This window comes from Athalia rosae, chromosome 1 (assembly GCF_917208135.1).
Source record: "Athalia rosae chromosome 1, iyAthRosa1.1, whole genome shotgun sequence".
Taxonomy (NCBI): Eukaryota; Metazoa; Arthropoda; class Insecta; order Hymenoptera; family Athaliidae; genus Athalia; species Athalia rosae.
Window position 1 is genome coordinate 13,029,592 of NC_064026.1, and position 24,184 is coordinate 13,053,775.

The window sequence follows — 24,184 nt, forward strand, 5'->3', positions numbered from 1 at the left end:
AACTCCACGATTGATCAAGGCACAGTATGAAAAAATAAATGACACTATACACTTCAAATAACACCTCTGTCATTCTGCTTGACTCATCTCACATCAGCTATATTCATCTCAATTTTCGCATGGATTCCAATGGCTTCAGTTTATATTCAATGGTTTGCATTGAATTGAATAAATACAGATTTTTCATCACATGAAAATGAATGTTTATTCAGTCTTAAAAAATATTACAGTATCAAATAATGCGTGACAACGAAATATAACGTTTTGTGTAGAATCACAATGAGCTTCAATTACATTGCAGCACCATGTAGGCGTAACTAAAACATATTACTTACTCTCATGTAATAATGTACGAATCCTATGAAATTCTGTAGGAACATTCACATGGAATGTTAAAATATTCAACTCGATGGAATGTGAGAATATCGAGTCGGTTACATTAACCATGCACCGATCACTCGTAGAACTAATCGACTAATTGTAACTAATTGAAACAACTCTGATGCAATCTAGTATAACAGATCAAATAACATATGGGCATTTCGTAATGCAATTGTAGACCCAAATGGCACAAGGATTGAATTACGTGAATGAAACAAAATTTTAGTAATATTACAATGGACTGCCGATGACAATACATGTAAAAAGAGGGAATGACTAGTTATCATAAACAAAATATTCCGCAGACAAAACTCTGGATTTTCACTATTATAGTAAGTAAGTGCAATGAGTTCATTGCTTCTTAACATTTTTGATTCAAATGAACAATCATACACCTATGTTGCAATATGTCGACTTGGGGCTTTTAATGGAATGATTTATTCCAACATTATACGTGCCATCTGCAAACATATTTAAAAACAATTTATATTCTAAACAATGGTGCTATGTGCAGCCCACATAAATGTGAACAGTATACCCCGATAGGGTAAGTTAGTAATGTTAAAATATATGCTTCAGGTTGAAACATAACAATATGGCTTGTCTATTGGTTTAGGCAGTGGTCAAACTGTAAATGCCTTGATTTCTGGTGCAAAATTATCATATCTGCGGTACTAGCCCAGCACTGGAAATGTTATCACCACCGCCAGCAGTTTGACTAGCCTGAGTACAAACAAGAACTGGGGCAACACAGACTTCAATTGTTACGTTATCTCCGTCAATTTTAAACACTTCATCCCAACATGAAACAGGCTTTTCGATATCCAGTGGGATTCTTCTACCGGCATTAATGGATGTTGAGAAACTATCGTCCATAATCAACATTGCTTTCTGTATATCTACCTATAATCAACAAGGCTCAAATGTAATAATACGTTCAGTTTACTGTATAACAAAGCTGCATAGTCTTGTTATTATTGACTTGTAGATTTCCTTTACACAGTCAACAATATAAAAATATTTCACTTTCAAAAAAAGCTAAATGTCATTAGTTTGATAATATACTCACATTATTTGATCCACATACATGCCGATTTGCTGTTAAAGATGCCTTTGCTGCAGCAGCCATTGTATTTTTCCATACAGAATTCTTGACGTTTAAAATTGCTTGATAAGCTAGAGTATGCACATGGATCCGAGTCAACTGTCGTGCGTTCTCTATCGACTTTCCATTTTTTCTAATTAGTTTGAACAACAATCTCATTTGATCAAGAACGGTGGCTACACGTGGATTTGAATCGGCAACCAGAGAAATGTTGCCATTGTACATTAAACTGTATAAGTTTGCTATCTCTTGTTCATTCATACCCAAACTATCAGCAAAAGGTATAACTAATTCAGATAACTCCAAAAGCAAGTTTTCTTCCGCAAATGAAGCCATTTCGAAATGAATTTTTGTAGATCTGGGCTGATTAATCATCTGCTGCTTTACTTTCATTAATCTACTGAAACGCATGCCTGAAAAACAATGAAAATGCCTTTGAAGTTCAACCAGATAATCATAGCTGAGTAAAAAATGTTCTCACCCTCTGGAAAAGGATAATTGTCCATCATTTGTAACCCTGAAACCACAAATAAATCTGGTGCAAACTCTGGTAGTAATTTATCAAATTCTTCTAATGAGCTGATAGTGGGATTGTTCGCGTCGTTGTGCACGATATATCTGAGGAATAGTAATACGTTTTCTTAATTTACATTTGTGTGAATAAGGATTCACTGAGTTCAGTAATCATGATCCTTGAAATAGTATGTCATTCACTGAAATGTATCCTTTTTCAGAATGCAACAGCAAATAATAACACACCTATTAGCACGAGAACTTGTGAAAGGCCCCCAAGTCTCACCACGCTTGTACTCCAATACTAAATGTATGTCATCTTGCTGTACATCACCTCCAGCAACTCTGATGTTTGAAGGAATCAGTTGTCGTAAAGATTTTGTCATTTTTGCAGCAAGTAGCACATCACAACCTTCCTTGGCAAACCTGAATGCCATCACTGGCGCATTTCCACCGATATTTGAATAGGAAGATGAAAACGATCGAGCATGAGATACGAGCTGGTTAAATAATGAACCATTAGGCATGAATCGTCTGGAAAATAAGTGTCAGCTTAGTGTATCATTTTGCAGCACAGTTGGCAACAAAATTATTCAATAAGAAATTGTGAAATCACAATCAAACTATCATAAAAAATCGCAGTCTCTGAACACTAAAATGTGAAGAAGTAATTACCATGTCATATACCTATTAAAAGAAATAATTAGCAAAAAGAAACTGCTTACTCTGCCGCGGCCCCATGGCGAAAGTAATAAGCAAAACTCTTCAGCAACTCATCCTCAGATTTTATTTCATCGAAATGTTCAGGATCTCCAACATCTTTAGAATATGTTATTAAATATTTAGCGTCGATGTAAACATCCGTACATATTCCATAACCTATTGCGACCCTGGGCCTTCCCGATCCAACGTGTTTGGTCTCAACTTCTTCTAAACCCTCTAAAACTGCAGTTAATCTTTTTTGAAGTAGGTTCTCAGATTCTCTATAATAAATACCGACCAAGAACGCTAAAACGCTCAGTAAGGTTCCAACTTTTAATCCTTTGTATTCCATTTTCACGCTTAGTCACTTACACACCGACCATCTACAACCTTCCCTGTTAATCCTATCACTCCTATCAATAAAAGTTAAAATGTCAAATACTCGATCCCCGCAAATACGAAATGACACGAAAGCAGTTCGAAGTTCAAGCATTGAGAATAGATTACCCAATTCAAAGCTACCACATATCTGTTTAGGAGGGGATCACAAAGCGAAACACATCAATAAATTCCAAACAAGGAGGGAAATACATCTTTATACACCGGAGTTTTTTCTAGGATTACACGCTTTGTCTTTAACTATCCACAATCGAAATTAATTTTTTATAACATTATGCTTGAACACTACTTTTACAATTGAAAATAATGTCCGAGTATCCTTCGACCCTTCAGGTGCAATTTTATGCTGATCCTTGACGCAGATTTTTAGCATCAAATGTAGTCACGTGGTATCATTTCGACAAATGTGCCATCGAGATTATGAATGGATCATTCATTCATTATGATCATCTATTTTTCGGTTTTTTGATCAATGTTACAATTAGCACATCTCTCGAAGGCTTTGAAGACGCCTAATGGTATGCAATCAAAGTTACGACATTTATTCCCAGATTTTTTCTAATTTTTTCCAATTTCTTTTCGATTTTAAAAAATATTTTTCATTTCGGCCCGGGGTGGGTGTGGGACTCTGAAATTAATTCCGGCCCTATTTTAGGCTCCGCCTTTTCTCTATAAGTCCCGCCCATCACGAGTACAGCAAGCGCCAGGTGGCGGGATTTTAGTTCACAAAAAATCCGCCACATGGCGCTAGCTGTAATTTCCAGACTAGTCACGTGACCCTTTAGGGGTGGAGCTCAAAAATAGTGCCGGACAATTAATTTTCAGGGCCCGCACTCATCCAGGGGCGGCTCAAGTGAAAAATAATTTGAAAATCCGGAAAAAATCGGAAAAAATTGGTAAAAATCTAGAAAAAATCGTAAATCGATCTGGTGCTTTTCACCCCGAAAACTGCGCAAAGAGTATAGTCTTTGGTGTTTTTTACCCCGAAAAATGTGCAAAGACAACAGTCCTTGGTGGTTCTCACCCCGAAAAATGCGCAAAGAGTATAGTCTTTGGTGTTTTCCACCCCGAAAAATGCGCAAAGACTATATCACCAAACAATCCCCTCCCTTTCCGAAGCAACGGCAGTACGGCTTTAGCAGCCGAAGCGACGTAGTCATCAGGAGCGACATCAATGGTAGCGCGTACATCCTTTGAGAAGAGATAGAAGAACCTAGCGAGGAGAAAGAGACATATATTGGGGTAAGGATTAGCAATGGATTAGTACGCAGTTACTGCTGCGCCATTTAGTTGGTTGAGTCCAGTGTCCAGTTTTGATTGAGCAGTAACTCTAGAAGTAGTGTTCCGTTTGATCTACATATTTTGACAAAGTGCTTGACAATCGGTAGCTACTGAAAGACCTATATCATTGGAAATTTCGTGTATTCCCTAATTCGGAAATTTTTTCATAAGCACTGGTGAGCATAATGTTTTTTCCGTGACGATCGTATGCCTGGGCTACCGATCGATCAGCAATTCGTTTCAAAGAATTTGAGCTGGAGGTAATGCGACATGAACGTTGAATTTCGATAGATTTCAAGTAACGATTGAACTCGATGGTGGGAGAGATTGTGCTCCGACTTTCGTTTTTGCACTTCTTTCAAGCGTTTTGCGGCAAATTTCTTGCTAACAAAACCAAAGACTGTAGCGTTTGCTTATTTTTAGAGCGATTTTCCGCGATTTCGGGGTGTGAAAAATGGGCCAAGTAATTCTTTTTCCAAAATTGAACAAGTTATCGTCAATTCATCGATCTGAAAGGTGCAAATCAAGGATATGTCGATAGGATTTATCGCCAGTTTGATTTAATCGACGTCTTCATGGTCGTTACGCCTTCCAACGTAGAGAAAGCGTCCTGGATTAATTAGAACGAATAAATTACCTTTCACCTCGAAAAAACGTCAAGCCTATGGCCCCAGATATCTTACAAGATTCAGGGGAAAAAATCTTCGACCGATCAGTCGTCGTAATAAGACACAAAGATCCGTAAACTGATCAGAGTTCAATTATTCGATTGATGATGATTAATTAACAAGTGCATTATTTCAGGCACAAAGCGGTTTATGTATACTAATCGAACGAATTGCAGCTAATCACGAAACATCCGATCGGGGGCGTGTAATTTGGTACATGGTCAACAGAGTACATATGTGTTGCAGGTTTTCCGTCTTGCATCGACGGCAGTTCGGCTTCGCCGACAGGAGCGGCGACATCAGGAGCGACATTAGTAGCAAAGCAGGTTCCTCAGAGCGACGACGGAGAGAGAAAACGGTGAGCAGAACTTCACATAAAATTTAGTTGAATATTGCTTAAATCGGTTGCGCAAACGTTCCTATATGTATTTTGATCACTCGCTCTCGACTATTCATACTAAAAACAGTCGTTAGAAATACACTAGCCTGGGTTCTGAACAGTCCTTTAAAATTGTAAGAGATAACTTTTCAATTGAATTACGGGTTTCATTCTGTTTTCCAGAATTCGGAGATAATCAATTGATCTATCTAACCAACACAAATTAGATGAAGCCATTATTCTTGATCAACTTTTCATACAAAGTTTTTCAGATTTTTTTGGGCCGTCAATGAAATAGTTTTCAAATCGCTCGAACGTCGGTTTCCATTGTAGTTTGATTACATTATTATGAGCTTCGCTGAAGGATGTATTGCGAATGCACTCAATGCAGCTTCAGAAAAATTCGTAGGGATGATTTTACAATGATTCACTCAATTTCTTTTCTCAATGAGATACGGAATGATTTATTGATCTTTTTCGTGGATACAAATAGAGTATAAATATAAGCGATTGTTACATCGTGATTTGAATTGTACATATGATATTTTTTTTTCTTCCTGGTAGATGACCATTGCGTGACGTAACCGAATCAGGACATCAACGAGTCTCTCCAAAGATCCGCTCCTCTCCATCCTGTTCCGGTAGAGATGGATCTGCAACACATGAGACGTACAACTCCTTTTTTGCGGAGGTATGTTTCATTTAATTTATTCCATTCGAGAGTCCCTAGTAGAATCCAACATTCAGAGTCTGAGTATATGAATTGCACCCCCTTGTAAAATATTTTCAAAATCCTCCTCATAAAATCAGAACACCCAGAATTACCCAATAGACTCAGTAGATGCATACACCCCCCACGATAAAATTCATCAGACACGCCAATAAGGCAAGACAATAATTTATTATCATATAACTTAGTACAATCTTAATATATATAAATCTCGTTTATTATAATTCGAAGGTCTTATACTTATATACTGATCATAAAATAAGTCATACATTAGGTAAGTTATATAATCAGTTAACTAATTGTATATTTGTTATTTATGTTACAGGTCGCAGTTCCTCCGACGTCATTGACCGGACTCCCCCTGTTCATCAGGGGGAGTCCACCGTCCCCTGGGACAGCGCGGCCTCCCACCGCCCCCGGGGTCCCAGGGGACCCAGTCCCCGAGGATTTGTCTCCGGGGATTCGGTATCCCCGCTGGAGGGGATGCCATATCCCGAGGGACATGTCCTCGGGACTGGTCTTCGGGGACGCAAGTTCCCCCAGGGACACGTCCCCGGAGATGCGGTATCCCCGCTGGAGGGGATGCCGTGTCTTTGGGGGCGTGGCCTTGGGGGAATACGCGTCCTCGAAAATCCCGGGAAAAGGAGGCCTCAAGCGGACACTTTGTTTTTCGTTTCTCTAGAGAAATCAAGAAAACGAGTGACCGCTTGGGACCTCCTTTTCCCGGGATTTTCGAGGACGCGTATTCCCCCAAGGCCACGCCCCCAAAGACACGGCATCCCCTCCAGCGGGGATACCGCATCTCCGGGGACGTGTCCCTGGGGGAACTTGCGTCCCCGAAGACCAGTCCCGCGGACATGTCCCTCGGGATATGGCATCCCCTCCAGCGGGGATACCGAATCCCCGGAGACAAGTCCTCGGAGACTGGGTCCCCTGGGACCCCGGGGGCGGTGGGAGGCCGCGCAGTCCCAGGGGACGGGTCCCTGAACTCCCCCTGATGAACAGGGGAAGTCCAGGGGGTCATAACTGCGGCGACAGCATCTCGGAGTACCTGAAATATACAAAAAGTGCATTAATAATGACGTAATATAAGAATATGTTATTACCAATATGATATTGTATGTCAATATATTAGTTACATGTTATATCATATGATCTGTTAATATATTACTGCCAATGTGATGTTATAATATATTACATTGAATATATTTTTATAATATACTCTAACTTATATCACACTGATACTTATTTCATACCTGTAAACGAATCGTGCGATGCCATGTAACTCCTGCCCTTCGTGGTTGGAAGTTGAATGGGTACTGCGATGAACGAGGCACCGTGATGATTGATTGAAAGCCTGAAAAAAATTTCATACAAGAAATAAAGTGAAATTGTAAACCTGAACCTAAGATTTATGAATAAATTTGTTCACAATATAACGGCAAAGATCATTTCTAAACCTATGATAAATTCCCAAATCCTATGGATGGACGAATTATAATGTTTGAACGCGAGGACCACTATCCCGCACTTGAGAACATCATGATGGAATAAGTACTGATACGAGAGTTCATTAACGTGTGATTAATTATACCTAATTGTTCGAAATTTCAACGACAAAGAATATTCTTAGTATGAAGTTACGACGCCAACCTTCTCTATTCTGCATACGAGTGAATTTGTACACCAGATCCAGATTCCCGAAATTGCAAAATATGAATAATTTTTCTTACCTCAAAGAAACGGTAAGCCTTAGGATTTTCTCAAAATTTGAGACGAAATTCCATAATTGTTTTTATGGAGTTTTCTATGCTATTCCTATGTATTTTGATCTCAGGAATCCAAATTTGAAAGTTAAAATGATCTATCTTCAAAATTGACCGAGTTATCGCCAGTTTATCGGTCGAAAATGTAAAAAATCGAGGATATCTCGATGGGATTTATTCCTAACTCAATTAAATCGACGTATTCGTATTCCTTGTGAAAAAATACACAAGAAAAGTGTCCTGCAATTGATTTCAGAAATACTTCACATTTTGACCCGAAAAAATGGTAAGCCTATAGCCTTAGGATTTTCTCAAAATTTGAGACGAAATTCAATAATTTTTTTTATGGAGTTTCTTATGCTATTCCTATGTATTTTGATCTCAGGAATCCAAATTTGAAAGTTAAAATGATCTATCTTCAAAATTGTCCGAGTTATCGCCAGTTCATCGGTCCAAAATGTAAAAAATCATGAATATCTTCACGAGAGTTAGCGATCGAAGTAATTACTTATAATCTGCAGACGTACAAAATATAATCCGCTTCACATGTGAGATTATATGTATAGAAATTAGGCACATTTCAGAATTGAATAAATAAATGAATATATGCATAACTGAATAAATAAATGCATGAACACATCAAGTCAGAAGCAACTAAATCATACCGTATCAATAATTTGATTACGCAATTCAGTTATGCATTCATTCATTCATTCAATTGATTGAATAGTAAAAAGGGCTTCCGAAATACTAATGGATTCATCAACTATTGATACTACTATTCTTATGCGGACATACGATCGTCAGGGTAAAAACATGATGCTCACCAGTGCTTATGAAAAAATTTCCGAATTAGGGAATACACGAAATTTCCAATGATATAGGTCTTTCAGTAGCTACCGATTGTCAAGCACTTTGTCAAAATATGTAGATCAAACGGAACACTACTTCTCGAGTTACTGCTCAATCAAAACTGGACACTGGACTCAACCAACTAAATGGCGCAGCAGTAACTGCGTACTAATCCATTGCTAATCCTTACCCCAATATATGTCTCTTTCTCCTCGCTAGGTTCTTCTATCTCTTCTCAAAGGATGTACGCGCTACCATTGATGTCGCTCCTGATGACTACGTCGCTTCGGCTGCTAAAGCCGTACTGCCGTTGCTTCGGAAAGGGAGGATCTACGTACGAGACGCTGCAATGATCGAATACCGACTTGCACGTTCGCAATTGATTGTTTGGTGATATAGCCTTTGCGCATTTTTCGGGGTGGAAAACACCAAAGACTATACTCTTTGCGCATTTTTCGGGGTGAGAACCATCAAGGACTGTTGTCTTTGCACATTTTTCGGGGTAAAAAACACAAATTTTTACTAATTTTTTCCGATTTTTTTTCGATTTTTTCCGGATTTTCAAATTATTTTTCACTTGAGCCGCCCCTGGATGGGTGCGGGCCCTGAAAATTAATTGTCCGGCACTATTTTTGAGCTCCACCCCTAAAGAGTCACGTGACTAGTCTGGAAATTACAGCTAGCGCCATGTGGCGGAATTTTTGTGAACTAAAATCCCGCCACCTGGCGCTTGCTGTACTCGTGATGGGCGGGACTTATAGAGAAAAGGCGGAACCTAAAATAGGGACGAAAATTAATTTCAGAGGTCCACACCCATCCAAGATCGGCACAAATGAAAAATATTTTCTAAAATCGAAAAGAAATTGGAAAAAATTAGAAAAAATCTGGGAATGAATCTGGGATCGTCTGGGATGGTGTAACTTTGGTTGCATACCACTAGGCGTCTTCAGGGCCTTAATAGAAATGAGCTGATTGAAAAATGGATTGAAAGAACCGAAAAAAATGGAGAAAATGCGAAAAAATCAGGAAAAAACTGGGAATAAATATATCATAGATGATCATATTGAATGGATGATGATGATTATCCATTTATGATTTCGATAGCGCTTCTGTCGAAATAATTCCTCGTGACTACAATTGACGCCCAAAAATCTGCGTCAAGCGTTAGCATAAAATTGCACCTTATCACTCAACGTTTTTTGGTGTCGGTGTTTTTTCATACCACATGTACTCCGGATTCAACATAACCCCTACCGCTGATCAAACGTCGCCGTATAGGACTTTCAGTCAACTCAGGCGATATATTCAGTGGTTTTCATACTCATTGCTTATTTCTTGTAGCAAACAGCTCATTATTCCAACTCTAATTTGGTTTACTACTGCAATATTTATCATAGTGAAGTATCTGACCTCAATTACACAATTAGATACCAAAAACTTTGATCAAGTAAGAAGAAGCAACGATATGGAGGATAGAGTTTCTAAAGTTGATGTCGGATTCATTGAACCGTGTGAAAGTTGGAAATTGTCCAGTAGATTTTTCCCAAGCAAAGTTGGAGGTAAACCAGCATGGCTTAATCTTGAAGATATTTTACATAAAGAGGATGCAGAATGTCAATTCTGCAGAGAACCGTGCATATTCTTATGCCAAGTGTATGCTCCGTACGAAGAAGATACCAAGGCATTCCATCGTACAATATTTATTTTCATATGTAAAAACTCTGAATGCTGTAAGGCTAACGAAAATGGCAATTTGAAAGTATTTCGGTCACAGCTAGAGAAAAATAACAAGTTTTATCCATCAGATCCACCAGTCGAATCTGAGAATTGGAGACCAGATATAAGTAAACATTTAATGCATCTCTGATTTATAAAGAATAAATTTTGTTATACTTGTCAGATAGCAATTTTGTTATTTAATACTTATTTGTGCTTTTTTTTCATTGGATTTAAAACTTGCTGGCAGATGCAGAGGCTTGGACAAAATCCTGCCACGTATGTGGACTGTACGCACCTAGTCACTGTTCAAAATGTAAAAGAGTATACTACTGTTCTCGCCAACATCAAGTATATGACTGGAAACATGGTCATAAAATGTCATGTGTTTTGTCATCAAATATGGAAGAAAATTCTTTCTTATTACCTGAATATGAAATAGTTATTGAAGCAGATGAGGATTCGAATCAAATATCTGATAATGAAAAGGATGACAATGAAGAACAAGAAAGGAAGTATGAGAAATTGTTGCAAAATAAGGAGACTGGAACTCTTCAAGACGAAGAAAATGTTGACGTTGACTTATTGAAAATGTCTGCTGCTAATGATGATGAAACTTTCTTCAAATTCACGACTAAAGTTGAAAAATATCCAGATCAAATTCTGAGGTAACTGTGAAATTGATACATTCATCCTAATGTTCTTATATTAGCCACAGGTACAATTTTTAATGCTTTCAATTATCATCTCATTTGTCACAGATATGAAAGAGGTGGGAACCCTTTGTATATATCATCACAAAATCAAGCAAAGAAATTTCCCAACTGTGAGGAATGTGGTGGTGAAAGGCAATTTGAATTCCAGGTTTGTATGCAGCAAACTCTTTCATCAGTTTTCTCTCCTAGATTCAAACTCCTGCAAGCGTCGGACTTAGATGTAAAATTTACCGATATCGAAATGCATGAATTAAAAAAATTACATCCTAATTTTGTACCTAATTTTTGTACAGTGTATATCATAAATAATAGTTCAATATTTCGGTTTTTCTTGCTCAGATTATGCCACAATTACTAAATTACTTAAAATTTGAGGATACCTTGAAAAGTTTGGACTGGGGAATATTAGCAGTCTTCACTTGTAAAAATTCATGCCTACCAAAAAATGGGTATGTCTTGGAATACGTGTGGAAACAAGATATTCAAGATGTGGAAAATAAAGATTCTCCGTGATAATCGGTAACTGTATATTGAACATTTTTGATGTCGCTCTTCTTCCTCGTATTATGATATAAAAATATTTTAGAAAATTACAATTTTGAGATATTTGACTGCGAGAAAACCATCATACTTATTTCTTAGTCTCTACATAATGCTACACTTAGCTGAAACCTTGTGTGCGCTTATGGTATATAATTCTACTTTCATTATTCAAAAACAGTAGCTCAGGCTTGATAACAATAGCCTTGAGCATTAACAAACTTCGCTTTTAACATAATTGTCACAGTAGCTTTGTATAAAACTGACGTTTAAACTACGGATACTAAAAGAATCACTTCAGACTTTAGAAACAGAATGGAAGCTTTTCTGATCCGAACATAAAGTTTGACGTTACAAGCTATGAAAGCTCTAACAATGTTGATTAACATTTTTAAGAAAAGATAATACATAATCTGAATTGTAAGATTCACCAATGATGTACTACACATTACATAGTGCATAGAACTGATTAAAAACATGATTTCACTCTAGCGAAAAAAAACAAACTGGGAAAAATCTTTTTTGATTCTTGTCTCAGGTTTGTAACTTAAAAATATTATTAATTGTTTAAACCCTATTTTGGGCAACACTTTGTCAATGATTCAATCGAAAGCAATACGATCATTTAATAAAAGACCCTTGTAACAGATTGACATAGTCTAAAACCTCATAAAATCAGATAAAAAGTTTGCGCTTGCCGCACACAATCGTTTGAAACGATTTAATGTTAATTTTCTTACGGCTTTCGTGAGATTGTGTGATAAATCATAAGGATCTTGTATACACATCTCGGAGTCAATCCTAAATAATTCGACAGAGCCATCAGTTTGGTTCTTAATATGATTGACATATGGTAACATTTCCTCTGACAGTAGATCAAGCTCTACAAAATTCAGTTTTGGTATGGCACGGCCAATAATCGGACAGACAACAGAATAACGATAATCAAAATCAGAATAAAAATCAAAAAATCCGTGTAACAGTTGTGTGAAACTTAGTTTGTGCTCACTGCCTACCTCAAAGGTTTCACATATTCCAGTTTCCCATCCTGAAATGATAAGTTCACGATAAAAAAGTAAACACAACATAAATACTTAGTCCTGTTTATCAGGCATTTATGTACTTCATCAAATATGAAACTTTACTTACCATCAATGATTCTAGATTCGTTCTGTTTTGCAATCAAATTCGCTACACTTGGTAGTATTTTTTTCGCTTGCAAATAGAAAATGACATACCAATAAATTGCATAGTTACTTATTGTATTCTGTGATCCACACAGCTTACAGGAAGAGAGCCATTTCTTTACAAACAACATCAACTTTCGACATGATGGATAATTATTAATGAAACACCTGAAAAAAAAAAAAAAAAAAATGTAAAACTCATCATCAGTTGAGCATAGTAATTAAAACTACCAAACTGCTCACTTTATGAGTCTCGTATTTTCAACGCTAAGCCCGTTCTTGAAGGAAATATCACACCTCAATTCAGTATCTCTATGCCGCACTTTAATGATTGGCGTTCTACTGCCTGTTACGATTGCATCTATTTCCCAGGCTTGCTCATTTAAAGATAGGCAACGTTCCACGGATTTGATTTTTTCCATTTGATAGTTCTCTGAAGCTTTTTTTCCATTGTAAATACCTATAAAATATTTGAATCATCGGTTAGTCGTCTAATGGTAATGTCGTCTTCACACCAGACGTTTTTATTGTGCATGAATAACTTGTTGTGCAGTCCACATGTGCTTACCACAATCAAGGAAAACATCAATGTCACTATCTGGAAAACCTAGCCCAGTAACTCTTGATCCAAAAGGATATGCCTTGGCTTCAGGATAGGAGCATCTAACAGTGTCTTCCAAGCATTTCAATAAGGTATTAACTTTTGCTTTTTCGCCAGTTAACACCTGATCAGACATGTTAATCAAGTTCATAACTTCTGCTTCTGAGTTTTTCAATAAAATTTTTGTTTCATTCGGTAAAGGGCACCTTGAATAATCACCGGTATGCACCAACCATTTGTGCATTCTTTCGCGGGTATGGTTCATGTAAAGCTCAGTGACACCAAGCCATAAGGTAGCACATGGAATACAAGAGTCATAAATTAATTTATCCCCAAGTTTACCCATTTGAGTTAAAGATTCCTGGTGTCCTTTGCTTTGTAAGTGGGCAGCAAAGTGAAATTCTGCATTATATGCAACATCACATGGTTGGCACCAATATTTCTGAATATTGTACCAAGTACTTTTTATCTCCACCAAAATATCTTGCTGAATCTTTTGCATTGCATCAATCCAAGACTGTTTTGCTTTGTCATGAAAATCATTTGTTAAGTGTGCAAGTATGTATTCATTATTTTCAACAACTGAGTCACACGCAAAACATTGAATACTTTTTCCTGAACATTCAAGCATGAATTCCTTTGCTAGTGATAGATCACTAAACTGATCTGGATGGTTTTTGAATAATTTATCTATTCTTTCAGCCTCAGATAAGTGAATTGTATGTGCGGAGCTGCAAATGTGTTCATAAAAAGTTTGTACATCGCTATCCACACTGTTTTCACAAATAAGACAGTATAACGTATTGGATGTTTTTGGGAAACATAATTGGCAACTCAATTTTATTATTCTTAGCTTCTCAGGATTAGTTTGATAAATGTGCTCAATATCAGCTGTTAGAAATCTCGGATCAAATGTGTGGCTTTTTTTTGGTGTGGCCTTCTGTTTTCGAGGGTTTTGTGGTTTGATTCTTGAATTTTTAGATTTATTATTTGAAGATACACTAGCCCGTTTTGATGAATTACCATTTTTTTGCACATTGTTTTGTGTTTCACCAGTAGTCCCCGGTGCTTTTTTCTCTGGTTGTGCTTCTTTAACTATCATTTTGTTTACAGTTATCTCTAAATTGGCGATAGTTTCAGATAAACTTGAAATATTTGAATTTGTAGCAATTCCTGAATTGAAAGCTTGTTTGATTTTTTCCAAGTCAATGTGGACTTGTAACATCTGATTCTTGCTACGTTTTTCTTGGCCCTGAAATTGTATCAGCTTAGTTATATGTTTAGGACTTTGAGTGTGATATACTATGCTGGGCACATCTTTCAAATGACTATTGCAAGGTTCACAATATACTTTATCTTTCATATGCTGCAAACAATTTTTTTTTATTAATGAAAGCATCCATTTAGGAACTTTAAATAAGCTTGACTGTGAATTTGTGGTGACAGTTTTTGATATAGCGCTGTTAGTTACAGTTGTTGTAGAAGACTTTGTTGTACGTGGGTGTTGCGCGGTGTCTCCTTCTATAATGGTACTACCTAATTGTTTTTCAAGGGTATTTTTGTATTTTGCGAATTTTGCAACATGATTTTTCGATTGTGTGTGAGCAATTAGGTCCTGTTCAGTTTTCAAATGAGCGTCACAAGCAACGCAATATATTTCTTTTTGTTTATGAAGCAAAAGGTGCTTAGATATCAATGGAAATGATTTCTGAGATATTCGGAATAAGGTTGGGGCTATGTCTTGTAAAGAGTTCGTGGTGGCATTTTGCATAGCTAGTTGTAACTGTTCATTATTTATCTTGCTGGGATGTGAATTAGGAATACCCTTCATCTTTCCTGAAACAGCTGATTTTATGTTTGATTGTGCGATCTTAGCTTTGTGAGATCTTAATGCAACAATGTGGCGATTAGTGTTTGTGTGGGCCTTCAGGCTTTCTACATTTCTCAAGTGAGCATTACATACGACACAGTATAGCTCGTTTACTCGTTTTTCCAACATATGTTTAGAGATCAAAGGAGTTAGGTGTTGGGGAATGTGAAATGACGTTGCTCCTGGTGGATTTGACACTGAACTTGAAGTACTGATAGTTTGCCAACTATTTGATAGACAACCAGACGATTCTGAATAACCCGATGAATGTGTGGGTGATTCCCAGCTACGAATGGAGGGTGGAGATGAATCAGAAATTGGCGATGATCCATCGTATAATTCCCAAGAACTTGATGAATTTTCTGTTGACTCCCAGCCACCCGACAAATCATTCAATGCTTTCTTACTGCTTGTAGGTAACATTATCTTGGAGTCTCTCTTTTTCAGCAGTCTTTGATGTTGCTTACCCGATACATGTGCACAAACATTTAACCACCCATGAATGAAACTTGTGCACAATTTGCAATTATACATCCCAGACTCGGCAGGTCCTGTTATTGAGTTGTCTTGCATTGTTCTCCATATTACAATCGGTATTTGTGATGGTTTACTCGGCTGAGGAACAGGCTGATAGTCATCATTTTTTGCTTTTGTGTTGACACTATGACCATTGCCTTTGATGTGTTGGATGCAATTTTGGTAGCCATTTATGGAGCAGTGACACAAATTGCAATAATATCTTGAAGCCTCTACATGAAATGTATAGTTATTCACAATTACTTGGCATCGAGCTTCAGGCCACGTGTCAAAAAAATGGTTTTTGACACGATTTTTTTGGAACTTATCATGGTTTCTTTTGGCGATATGCTCAAGTACTGAACTCCATCCAGATAGTTTTTGGAAACAGCAACAGCAAAAAAAAACTTTAGGTTGAAGTAAAATCATTTGGTTTGCAATGAGCAGAGCATATGAAATGTGAGCTGTATCCAAATCCTGTGCAATTTCATTCGATGGCTTTGTTTCTTCTTCACATAAATTATTAAAATGATTCTGCTCATGAAAATGATGAATAAAAGTCTCCCAGTTTGTAGCAATATAATCGGTACACAACTTACAAGTAACACTATTTGCTTCTATAATACCATTGGCACTGATGTTTTTCATTCTATCACAGTGTTGTTTACTCACTACATGTTCTTGAATATCACATTCAGCCAGCTGGGTTTCGCAAATTTTACACAAAAATCCATCTTGATGTGAAAATATCCCATATGCAACATCTAGGGACTGGCATATTGGACCCAATATCACGTCCGACTGGGCCTGGCCGATTTCGAAGCGAATCGTATTCATTCTAAGCAGCAATTAACCTAATCTGAAAATATTAAAGAGTAAAAGAAAAATTTACAACCCTGTTGAATACTCTTTGTTCTAACAGGCATCACAAGACAACTCTAGCTTTTAATTATCAGATATCGATAAATTTAAAAAAAGGCAAAAATTTGTAGCTACATAGTATGATTGAAAACGAATGTCTAAATTTTTTACAATAGAGCTGAAACGCACCCATATACCGAAATTTCTGAGTACTGTCATTGTGTGCAAATAATTGACCGTTAAAAAAAAACTAAGAACAGTTCGTGATTTACGCACTTACCTATTATCGTTAAAGGACAAACAGAACGAAAATGACACGAAATGAAATAAACAGTTCCAAGGTGGTCCAAGAAAAATAGAATTTATACTGTACAGAGTGCAAGTGGAGCAGCCAGGGTAAATCGTGAGCCAAGGAATTTTGGAAATCCACTGTTTATTAAAGATCAGTGGTGCTGACCGAGTGCACCTAAAGGCCTACCACTATTGACTGCCCAGAATTGATGGAAACAAATAGATGAAGTGCGTGTAGTGCCAACGAATTTAGAAAGTTAATTCGTTGGTAGATCCGATGTGGTGGTGTGGTGCGGTATTTTGCAATAAATTGAAAGGTTTGAATTAGATGAATTTAATGCTATTGGTTGTGAAAATATGAAGGCCAATAGAATACTTGTTTATAACTTATCGAAATCGTTGAAAACGCTGCTACATAACAATCGTACGTTGTGGACTAGCCAACTTCAGTGTCACCATTTTGTTTGTCGCCCCGTGTATCGAGATACCGAATTAAACTAGAACCAACTCGTGGTTAACTTCACAGAACCTCGAGACTCGGTGTTTCTGTTTGCGCGAAAACGTGCAAGTTGTTTCGGAAAAGATTGTGCAAAAGTATTCTTGATCACAAAGTATAGTGGTGTTCACCCTCAGGAAATATAAGCATGTTTTTGTGATCATCATTCGGAGTGTAAGCTTAGTAACGCTCTGTGATGGCCGAGATTGCGAGTTCTAGCATGTTTACAAACGGTGAGGCATCTTCAGGGACATCCGATCTCCTTCAGAGAGCTTTCCAGGAAGTTGTCGATGAAGATGATACAGAAAACGAGTTTGTAGCATTCCTTCAAAGTGATGGAGTCGATTCACACACTATTCAGTTAACACCAGCGCAAGCTGCCGCTTTGGGGTTAACTTTTGAAGTTGACTCTGTCGAAGAAGCTTCCGATGAAATTATATACCAAACCGATCAAAACGGAGTAATTACTGAACTTCAAGAACATTTAAACGACGATGAGATAGCTCAGCTTCAGCAAGAACAGACTGAAGATCCATGTACAATTCAGGGTGTGCAAGGTACTATAAGAATCACGGGTACAATGTTGCTTGGTAATTTGTTTCATAGTATCAGAAGAGATCATGTGTTCAAATTTGTTTTCGCAGATGCAGATTTGACAATGCAAGACATAGGTGTGATAAGTGAAGAAAATAACTCCGACGTAGAGGATGAGCCAAAACAAGTTGAAGATATTGCCATAGAGCAGAATTTTCCTATCCAACAAGAAATTCCAGCACAACAACCATCCAACAGTTTTAAAACAACTGAACTTCAATTTTCCACTAATTTAGAAGCTGGCACTCAATGCAGATTTACTGACAATCAAATACAAAATCTGCATTTCAATAACATTCACAATTCTCATGCGCAGATACTTAAACGATTACCTGTTATCTTACCCTCATCTCAGTTTGTTCTGAAACCTGCTCAAACAATTCTTAAGCCAACACGAAATGTCCGAATCCTCCCGAATACAAACAAAATTCTAAATGGTACAGTCAACACAATTAATGCTGTTCATTCGCTTAGTAGTTCGAGTCAGAATTCCATATTAATACCAAAAACAAAGTTGTTGAATGGTTTATCATCCCAAATGTTGAAAGCAACGCCTCTTACTACTCAACTGTTGAGTTCCAATAACATCTCTGCTCAATTGTTGGGCACATCACATATTGTCGGAAATTCATCAGAATTATGTAATCATGTTATGGGTACATCTCAAATTGCCACAACGGTGATAAATGCAACACCGGTATCAACGCAGACAATTCTGAATTCTCAAATTTGTTTGTCTTCTCCAGTATTGAGACCCACCCAACATTCCATCCAGCGACAGAATACACAACATTTTTTAACTCCAATTGTAAAGAATACTTCTCTTCCATCCTCTGCTGTCAAAACAAGCAATGTTCTCACTAATAGTAATTCAAAAAATGTTACTTCTGGACAAATGCTTAAGCCTATGCAAATGCTTCGCACCGTTCCTGTGTCGATGATAAAAAGTACTGGTGCATCCTCACCATTATTGAAAAATGTTGTTTCTACTGCATCAGGTATTAGGGCAGGGTCAGTAGTTAAAGCAAATATTCAAGACTTGAAAACGATTCCGACTAGTAATGCATCGGTTTTGAGATCTACGCAGATGGCTTCTACCCCGATATCTATTTTGAAGCCACAAAGTAGAATAATCACAAACAATTCTATGGGACAGAATCTATTGCATAATACGCAGACTGCTGTTGGAAATGTACCAAATGGTATGCAAAACTCATGTATACAGCAATGTTCAGTGTCCAATATGCAAAGCGAATCAAATGGGATAAAACAAATTCAAAGTAATATGAATGCTGTAAAAATGAGACAAAATGCTGTTGCTAATGGCGGTGCTGCATCATTAGCAAAAAAAACTAAACCTGCCGTCGTACAAAAGACTCCCAGTGCTGTGATGGAAAAAACTGATACATCAAAGCCACTAGGCTCCAGCGAAAACCCAATACAAATCGTACAGCAGGGTCACACCTTTCATAGGTAGTTAGGGGATATATTTTGTCCATCAGTCATTTTTTTTCCAATTGGTGTGGAAATTACTTTTTTAATGCTTTCAGTATGCAACGACTGACACAATCACAATTGAAGCAGATTGCTCATGTTCTACAACAGCGTAGCCAAGAAGCAGCGATGCCAAATGAAAGGATTGTGTACAGGTACAAGAAGTTCTTGCATTATATTCTGGCATGAAAGTGCTGGTGATTACACATTACCTCATCTTTTTTTGTTGTGTAATTACAGAGTTGTCTTCCCAGAAGAACTTGATCTGAGAATCAGAAATCCTGTCAACTTACTCAGAGGCCGGGGAGGGAAACGAGGCAGGCCTAAGAAAAATGCTATCCGACCACCCGTTGTACCTCCAAAGCCAACTGTAGTAGCCGAAGAAGAACCAGATGAAGTGAAGGTATTATCCAATTATCTTTGCATGAATTTGTATATTCTGCATAAATACCATCAGATATTACATATATTATCTCATTAAAGGATGAGCGCAAAAAAGTGATAGCTCGAACAAGATCTGGTAGACTTTCTCGGCCTCCCAGACATATGGTACGCGATTACAAGCATCTACATCACTTGGATTTCATGCAGCCAGATTTAGATGACTCTGATGGAGGCTACAGTGATTACAATACGAATGGTGATAAAATCGACGACGACGAATCACCTAAGGAGTTATTAACTGGCCTAGAAATTCCAAAACGAAAAATTTCTGATCATTTCAAATGTCCTACCTGTCATAAGATTTACCTTGGCAGAACACGGATGGCTCGGCATTTTGAAATGCACCCCGATCACGGCAGTCCCGAACAGTTACCGCCACCTACACCTGAACCAGAACTGAAACAATCATCTGTTCAGGTAAGTCTTGTTCAACTTTTCAGAATGGCAATTGAAAATTTGAGGATCAAGACAATATACCTAATTACTTCTTATATTAAATCATGCATACACGATACTACATTATAAATTAACTGGTTTTTCCGATTTTTTCTTAATCTTAGGATCCATTAAAACGGAAAGGAAAAAAGCGTGGCCCGTGGGCTTACGTTACACCTGAAGCAAAATCGGAACGCCGGCAAATTAAACTTAAGGAAGCAATTACTGTGTGTGAGAATACGGAAATAATCAATATCGCGGCTAAGCCTGTTTTGAATGCTCTGTCTCTATACGAACTGTTGATTTTAAAATCTGAAAATAATGTGAGAAACTTTTTGGACGAATTGAAAAAATTGATGGATAAAATTAGAGAAAAAGCTGGCAATATGCTAGCTGTTTCATGCGACGATGACGGTCCTAATGATGATGTTATAGACTTGAGTGAAGACTTACTTTGTGATTCACTTGGCCTAAATCCAGGCTTGTACAAGATAAATAATAGTGTCTTTGAAAAGGCACCTCTTGTAAATTTAGTCAATACCGACGAACCCATCTTGAAGCGGCAAAGGGTGGAAAATTCAGAAGATACTAAAGAGAATATAGACGAACGTATGTCCAGCGGATTTTCGGAAAATTCAGATTTGAGTGTTTCCGACTTTTTAAATGATAGAAAAACTGAATCTAATGTCAATTCAAATTGCCCGGAAGTTTTAACTGCTCTCACATTAATGCCGAGAAATCCAAGTCCAGTGAATAATACTGAAACAAATAAGTCTGATCATATGTCAAAATTATTGATTTCAAATCCTGAAATACAAAGCCAAATTTCGGATAGCTCTGGTTTTCAGAAGATCGATATCAATCCAATCAGAATGCAGGGATATCAGAAAATGGATGCTTCAAATCAATGTTTTCGAAAACTCAGTGATAGCTTGGAACATCAAAATTGCACTCAAGTATTCTCCAAACTGGAAGGCAATTTTCAACGGAAAATAGATCACTTGGATCAAGCTTTGATCAAATTAGAACCAATGGATCAAACTCTGAAACAACTGGACACCAAAATGGAAGTTGGTATACCGAAAGAAGAATCGAGCATTTTCCCAAAAGACGAAAATGATTTCGACAGCTTGGATCACGGATCTCAGGACTTTACTAAAGGATTTCGAAAATTAGAGTCATCGTGTAATCACAAAATCGAAATTACTAATTCGGTTACAAAGATAGTTCCTATAACTTCATCTGATATAAGTAGTATGAAAGTGCATTGTACAGCATCTGACAATAACTTGGTAAAAATGTTACCTATCACAGCAATTTCAAAAATTTCAGAAAGCTTACCCATACTGCAAGATGCTGTATCTATTATTTCGAGTACTTGTGACTCAAATCTTTTTGGTAGTACAGAAAACCTAGATATGTCCAAAATAGGAAACTACGATCATATTACTCATTTGGACATCTTAAACACCAGTGGAGTGATTGATAAAAATTTAATGATTGATGAAAAGTTGGTGGAACAATTACATTTAGTCGATCAGTCAAACTTGGTTGATGAACTCGTCTCGGAAAGGTTGAAAAACATACCTGACTTTTCAGTGCAAATATCAAATGGCACCCCATTGCCTGATAATATTTTGGAGAATAATCTGATATCTAATAATTCAAATCTGGATCCAGAATTGGATTTTGAAGCACTGAGTGAAGAGTTCAATAGAAATACTAGAAGTTGATTCGCGAAAGGTTTTCATCACATCTTCTTAAGTAACTGCACATTTCATCCCATAAATCTTTTAAATACTAATATTTCGATAATTTAAAATATTCCGGTGCGTACAAGTTAAAAAGTTGATTATACTATTTTATCGGCAATATTCTTACAATTAGGAATTACTCATTGAATGGATATGTTATAATCATTTGATCCTGTGTCGAAATATTTCATTTATCAAGTAGTACGGCTCTGGAGTGTATGGTTTCTGAAACATATTTCTTCGAATATTACATTTTCAATTTCGTCAATAAGCGGACAATAGCTATTGAAAAAAAATCTAAAAGCTATGGAATATAACGAATATGTGTTAATCATATGGTGTTTCGTTAATCACATTTTTGTCAGTACAATTTCATCAGTAATTCAGATAATTTTATGTATCAGTAGGTACAAAGCTAAGTGATGATTTTTGAACGATTGGCAGGTGTACCTTGATTATTATTTATAAATAATTTTACCTATTTTTTCATAATACTTAAATATTACAGTTATTGTAAAGCGTTACTAAACTAGTAAGTCATGCTAAAGCATTTCTGTACATATATTTCTGTGTAGACAGTTGAAGCTATAACTGATTCAATGCTGCGTCTATTGCTTGTTTGGCTTGCAAACTCAGACCAGAAAGGTGATACTAGTTTTTATTTTATTACATTAAAAAAAAAAAAAAAAAAAAAAAAAAAAAAAAACGAAGTTATATCACATGAGAATCATTAATTACATGTAGACACTAAGAAATTTCGAAAAGCTTTCATGTCACCAGTATGCAAATTTGAATAATAAAATTGCCAAAAACGAAATATCTTTACAAAATTATGATAAGAATACATACCAATCGCGCAACATAAGTGTAATGGTGACTCGCAATCCTCCAAGAGATGACAGAGCTATCTGATTGATATTTAAAAAAAGGACTTTATAGAAGTCTATAATAACTTCAGGTTCATTCATTCACATTATAAGTTGTACGAGTTACAGAGCGCTTTCGAATTACTAAGGATAACACGATTCACTAAAATACCGCATTTTGTGCCAGTGTACTTGTGTCAGAAACAGGCATAATCAGTTTATCCTTGCACATGAAAAATTGGTGCAATGAGCTTTGTGCGAAAATTGGTAGTCACTGACGTCCAGAGATCTCATGATATTGTCATATTGACATACTATGTATAATCAGAACAACTATAATAACGTAAGCATGAGTATTCAAATACTCAATAAATGAAAATACGTACATGAATGAAAAAAAATATGACTATAACGATTGAAAAGTTATATTCAAATCATATTAATCGTTATTGATATGGCTAGCTGTACGGAGCACAACTTTTTCAGCCGTTTTTTTAGATCGCATTGTCAACTAATTCGGCTATGACTGTAGTCTGTAAATATGTAACATACATGGTATCAAAAAATTTGAACAGAACATTAGTAATACCAATAACGATTTGCTAGTTATATTTATTTTTTTGAGTTTTGTGGCGTTGTTTTGTAAAAGGCTGAATAATTATTCATACTCTCAGGTACATGAAAAAAATAGCTGTGTAAACGAGTTTAACAGACAAATGATTTTATCAAAGCTTCAATTGAATGACTAACAGATCTGTATTTGTTGTTCATCAAGCCGCTAAACGGATCCATCTTAATGATCAGTAAATTTAATTACCCATACCTCTCAAGAATTAATCTAAACTTAATGGCCCTATGTTGGATGTTCGATAAAAATACCAAATATGCTGATTCATTTGTACCATTGATCCAAGTAAACGATGAATCAAGAAACAGGATATTTTTTTTGCTGACGTGTCTAAGTTCATTTCTGTAGCTGACTTATACATTGAATGTGTACGTCAAGAGAAAGAAAAAATTCCTTACA

General features: G+C 36.7%; 4 protein-coding genes and 2 long non-coding RNA genes across 7 annotated transcripts; 3 read left to right on the top strand and 3 right to left on the bottom strand.

The window, feature by feature from the left end:
• Positions 1–179: 179 nt before the first annotated feature.
• On the bottom strand, positions 180–3,455 carry LOC105687168 (ADP-dependent glucokinase). Its single transcript, XM_012402583.3, has 5 exons — positions 2,725–3,455; positions 2,246–2,533; positions 1,968–2,104; positions 1,451–1,899; positions 180–1,284 (listed from the first exon to the last, which is right to left on the bottom strand). Exons 1-5 carry the CDS (start codon positions 3,051–3,053, stop codon positions 1,042–1,044), a joined length of 1,446 nt encoding a protein of 481 aa, XP_012258006.2. The 5' UTR covers positions 3,054–3,455; the 3' UTR covers positions 180–1,041.
• Positions 3,456–4,186: 731 nt separating this feature from the next.
• LOC125501770 lies at positions 4,187–6,629 on the top strand. Its single transcript, XR_007279407.1, has 4 exons — positions 4,187–4,342; positions 5,296–5,407; positions 5,993–6,119; positions 6,484–6,629. It is a non-coding gene; the product is annotated as an uncharacterized LOC125501770 (long non-coding RNA).
• A 517-nt stretch (positions 6,630–7,146) lies between these two features.
• On the bottom strand, positions 7,147–9,169 carry LOC125501777. Its single transcript, XR_007279418.1, has 3 exons — positions 8,967–9,169; positions 7,415–7,515; positions 7,147–7,209 (listed from the first exon to the last, which is right to left on the bottom strand). It is a non-coding gene; the product is annotated as an uncharacterized LOC125501777 (long non-coding RNA).
• Positions 9,170–9,865: 696 nt separating this feature from the next.
• On the top strand, positions 9,866–12,397 carry LOC105687083 (programmed cell death protein 2). Its single transcript, XM_012402442.3, has 4 exons — positions 9,866–10,620; positions 10,743–11,160; positions 11,254–11,356; positions 11,548–12,397. Exons 1-4 carry the CDS (start codon positions 10,002–10,004, stop codon positions 11,719–11,721), a joined length of 1,314 nt encoding a protein of 437 aa, XP_012257865.2. The 5' UTR covers positions 9,866–10,001; the 3' UTR covers positions 11,722–12,397.
• On the bottom strand, positions 11,722–17,358 carry LOC105687080. 2 transcript variants are annotated; one of them, XM_048658453.1, is made up of 5 exons: positions 17,157–17,358; positions 13,504–16,781; positions 13,179–13,395; positions 12,898–13,103; positions 11,722–12,796 (listed from the first exon to the last, which is right to left on the bottom strand). In XM_048658453.1, exons 2-5 carry the CDS (start codon positions 16,757–16,759, stop codon positions 12,408–12,410), a joined length of 4,068 nt encoding a protein of 1,355 aa, XP_048514410.1. In that variant the 5' UTR covers positions 16,760–16,781; positions 17,157–17,358; the 3' UTR covers positions 11,722–12,407. The 2 variants fall into 2 exon arrangements, with proteins under 2 accessions (XP_048514410.1, XP_012257862.2); XM_012402439.3 differs by having other exon boundaries at positions 17,064–17,358.
• Positions 17,359–17,512: 154 nt separating this feature from the next.
• LOC105687081 lies at positions 17,513–23,001 on the top strand. Its single transcript, XM_012402440.3, has 6 exons — positions 17,513–18,127; positions 18,215–19,637; positions 19,715–19,813; positions 19,899–20,061; positions 20,142–20,519; positions 20,663–23,001. Exons 1-6 carry the CDS (start codon positions 17,767–17,769, stop codon positions 22,268–22,270), a joined length of 4,032 nt encoding a protein of 1,343 aa, XP_012257863.2. The 5' UTR covers positions 17,513–17,766; the 3' UTR covers positions 22,271–23,001.
• Positions 23,002–24,184: the final 1,183 nt, after the last annotated feature.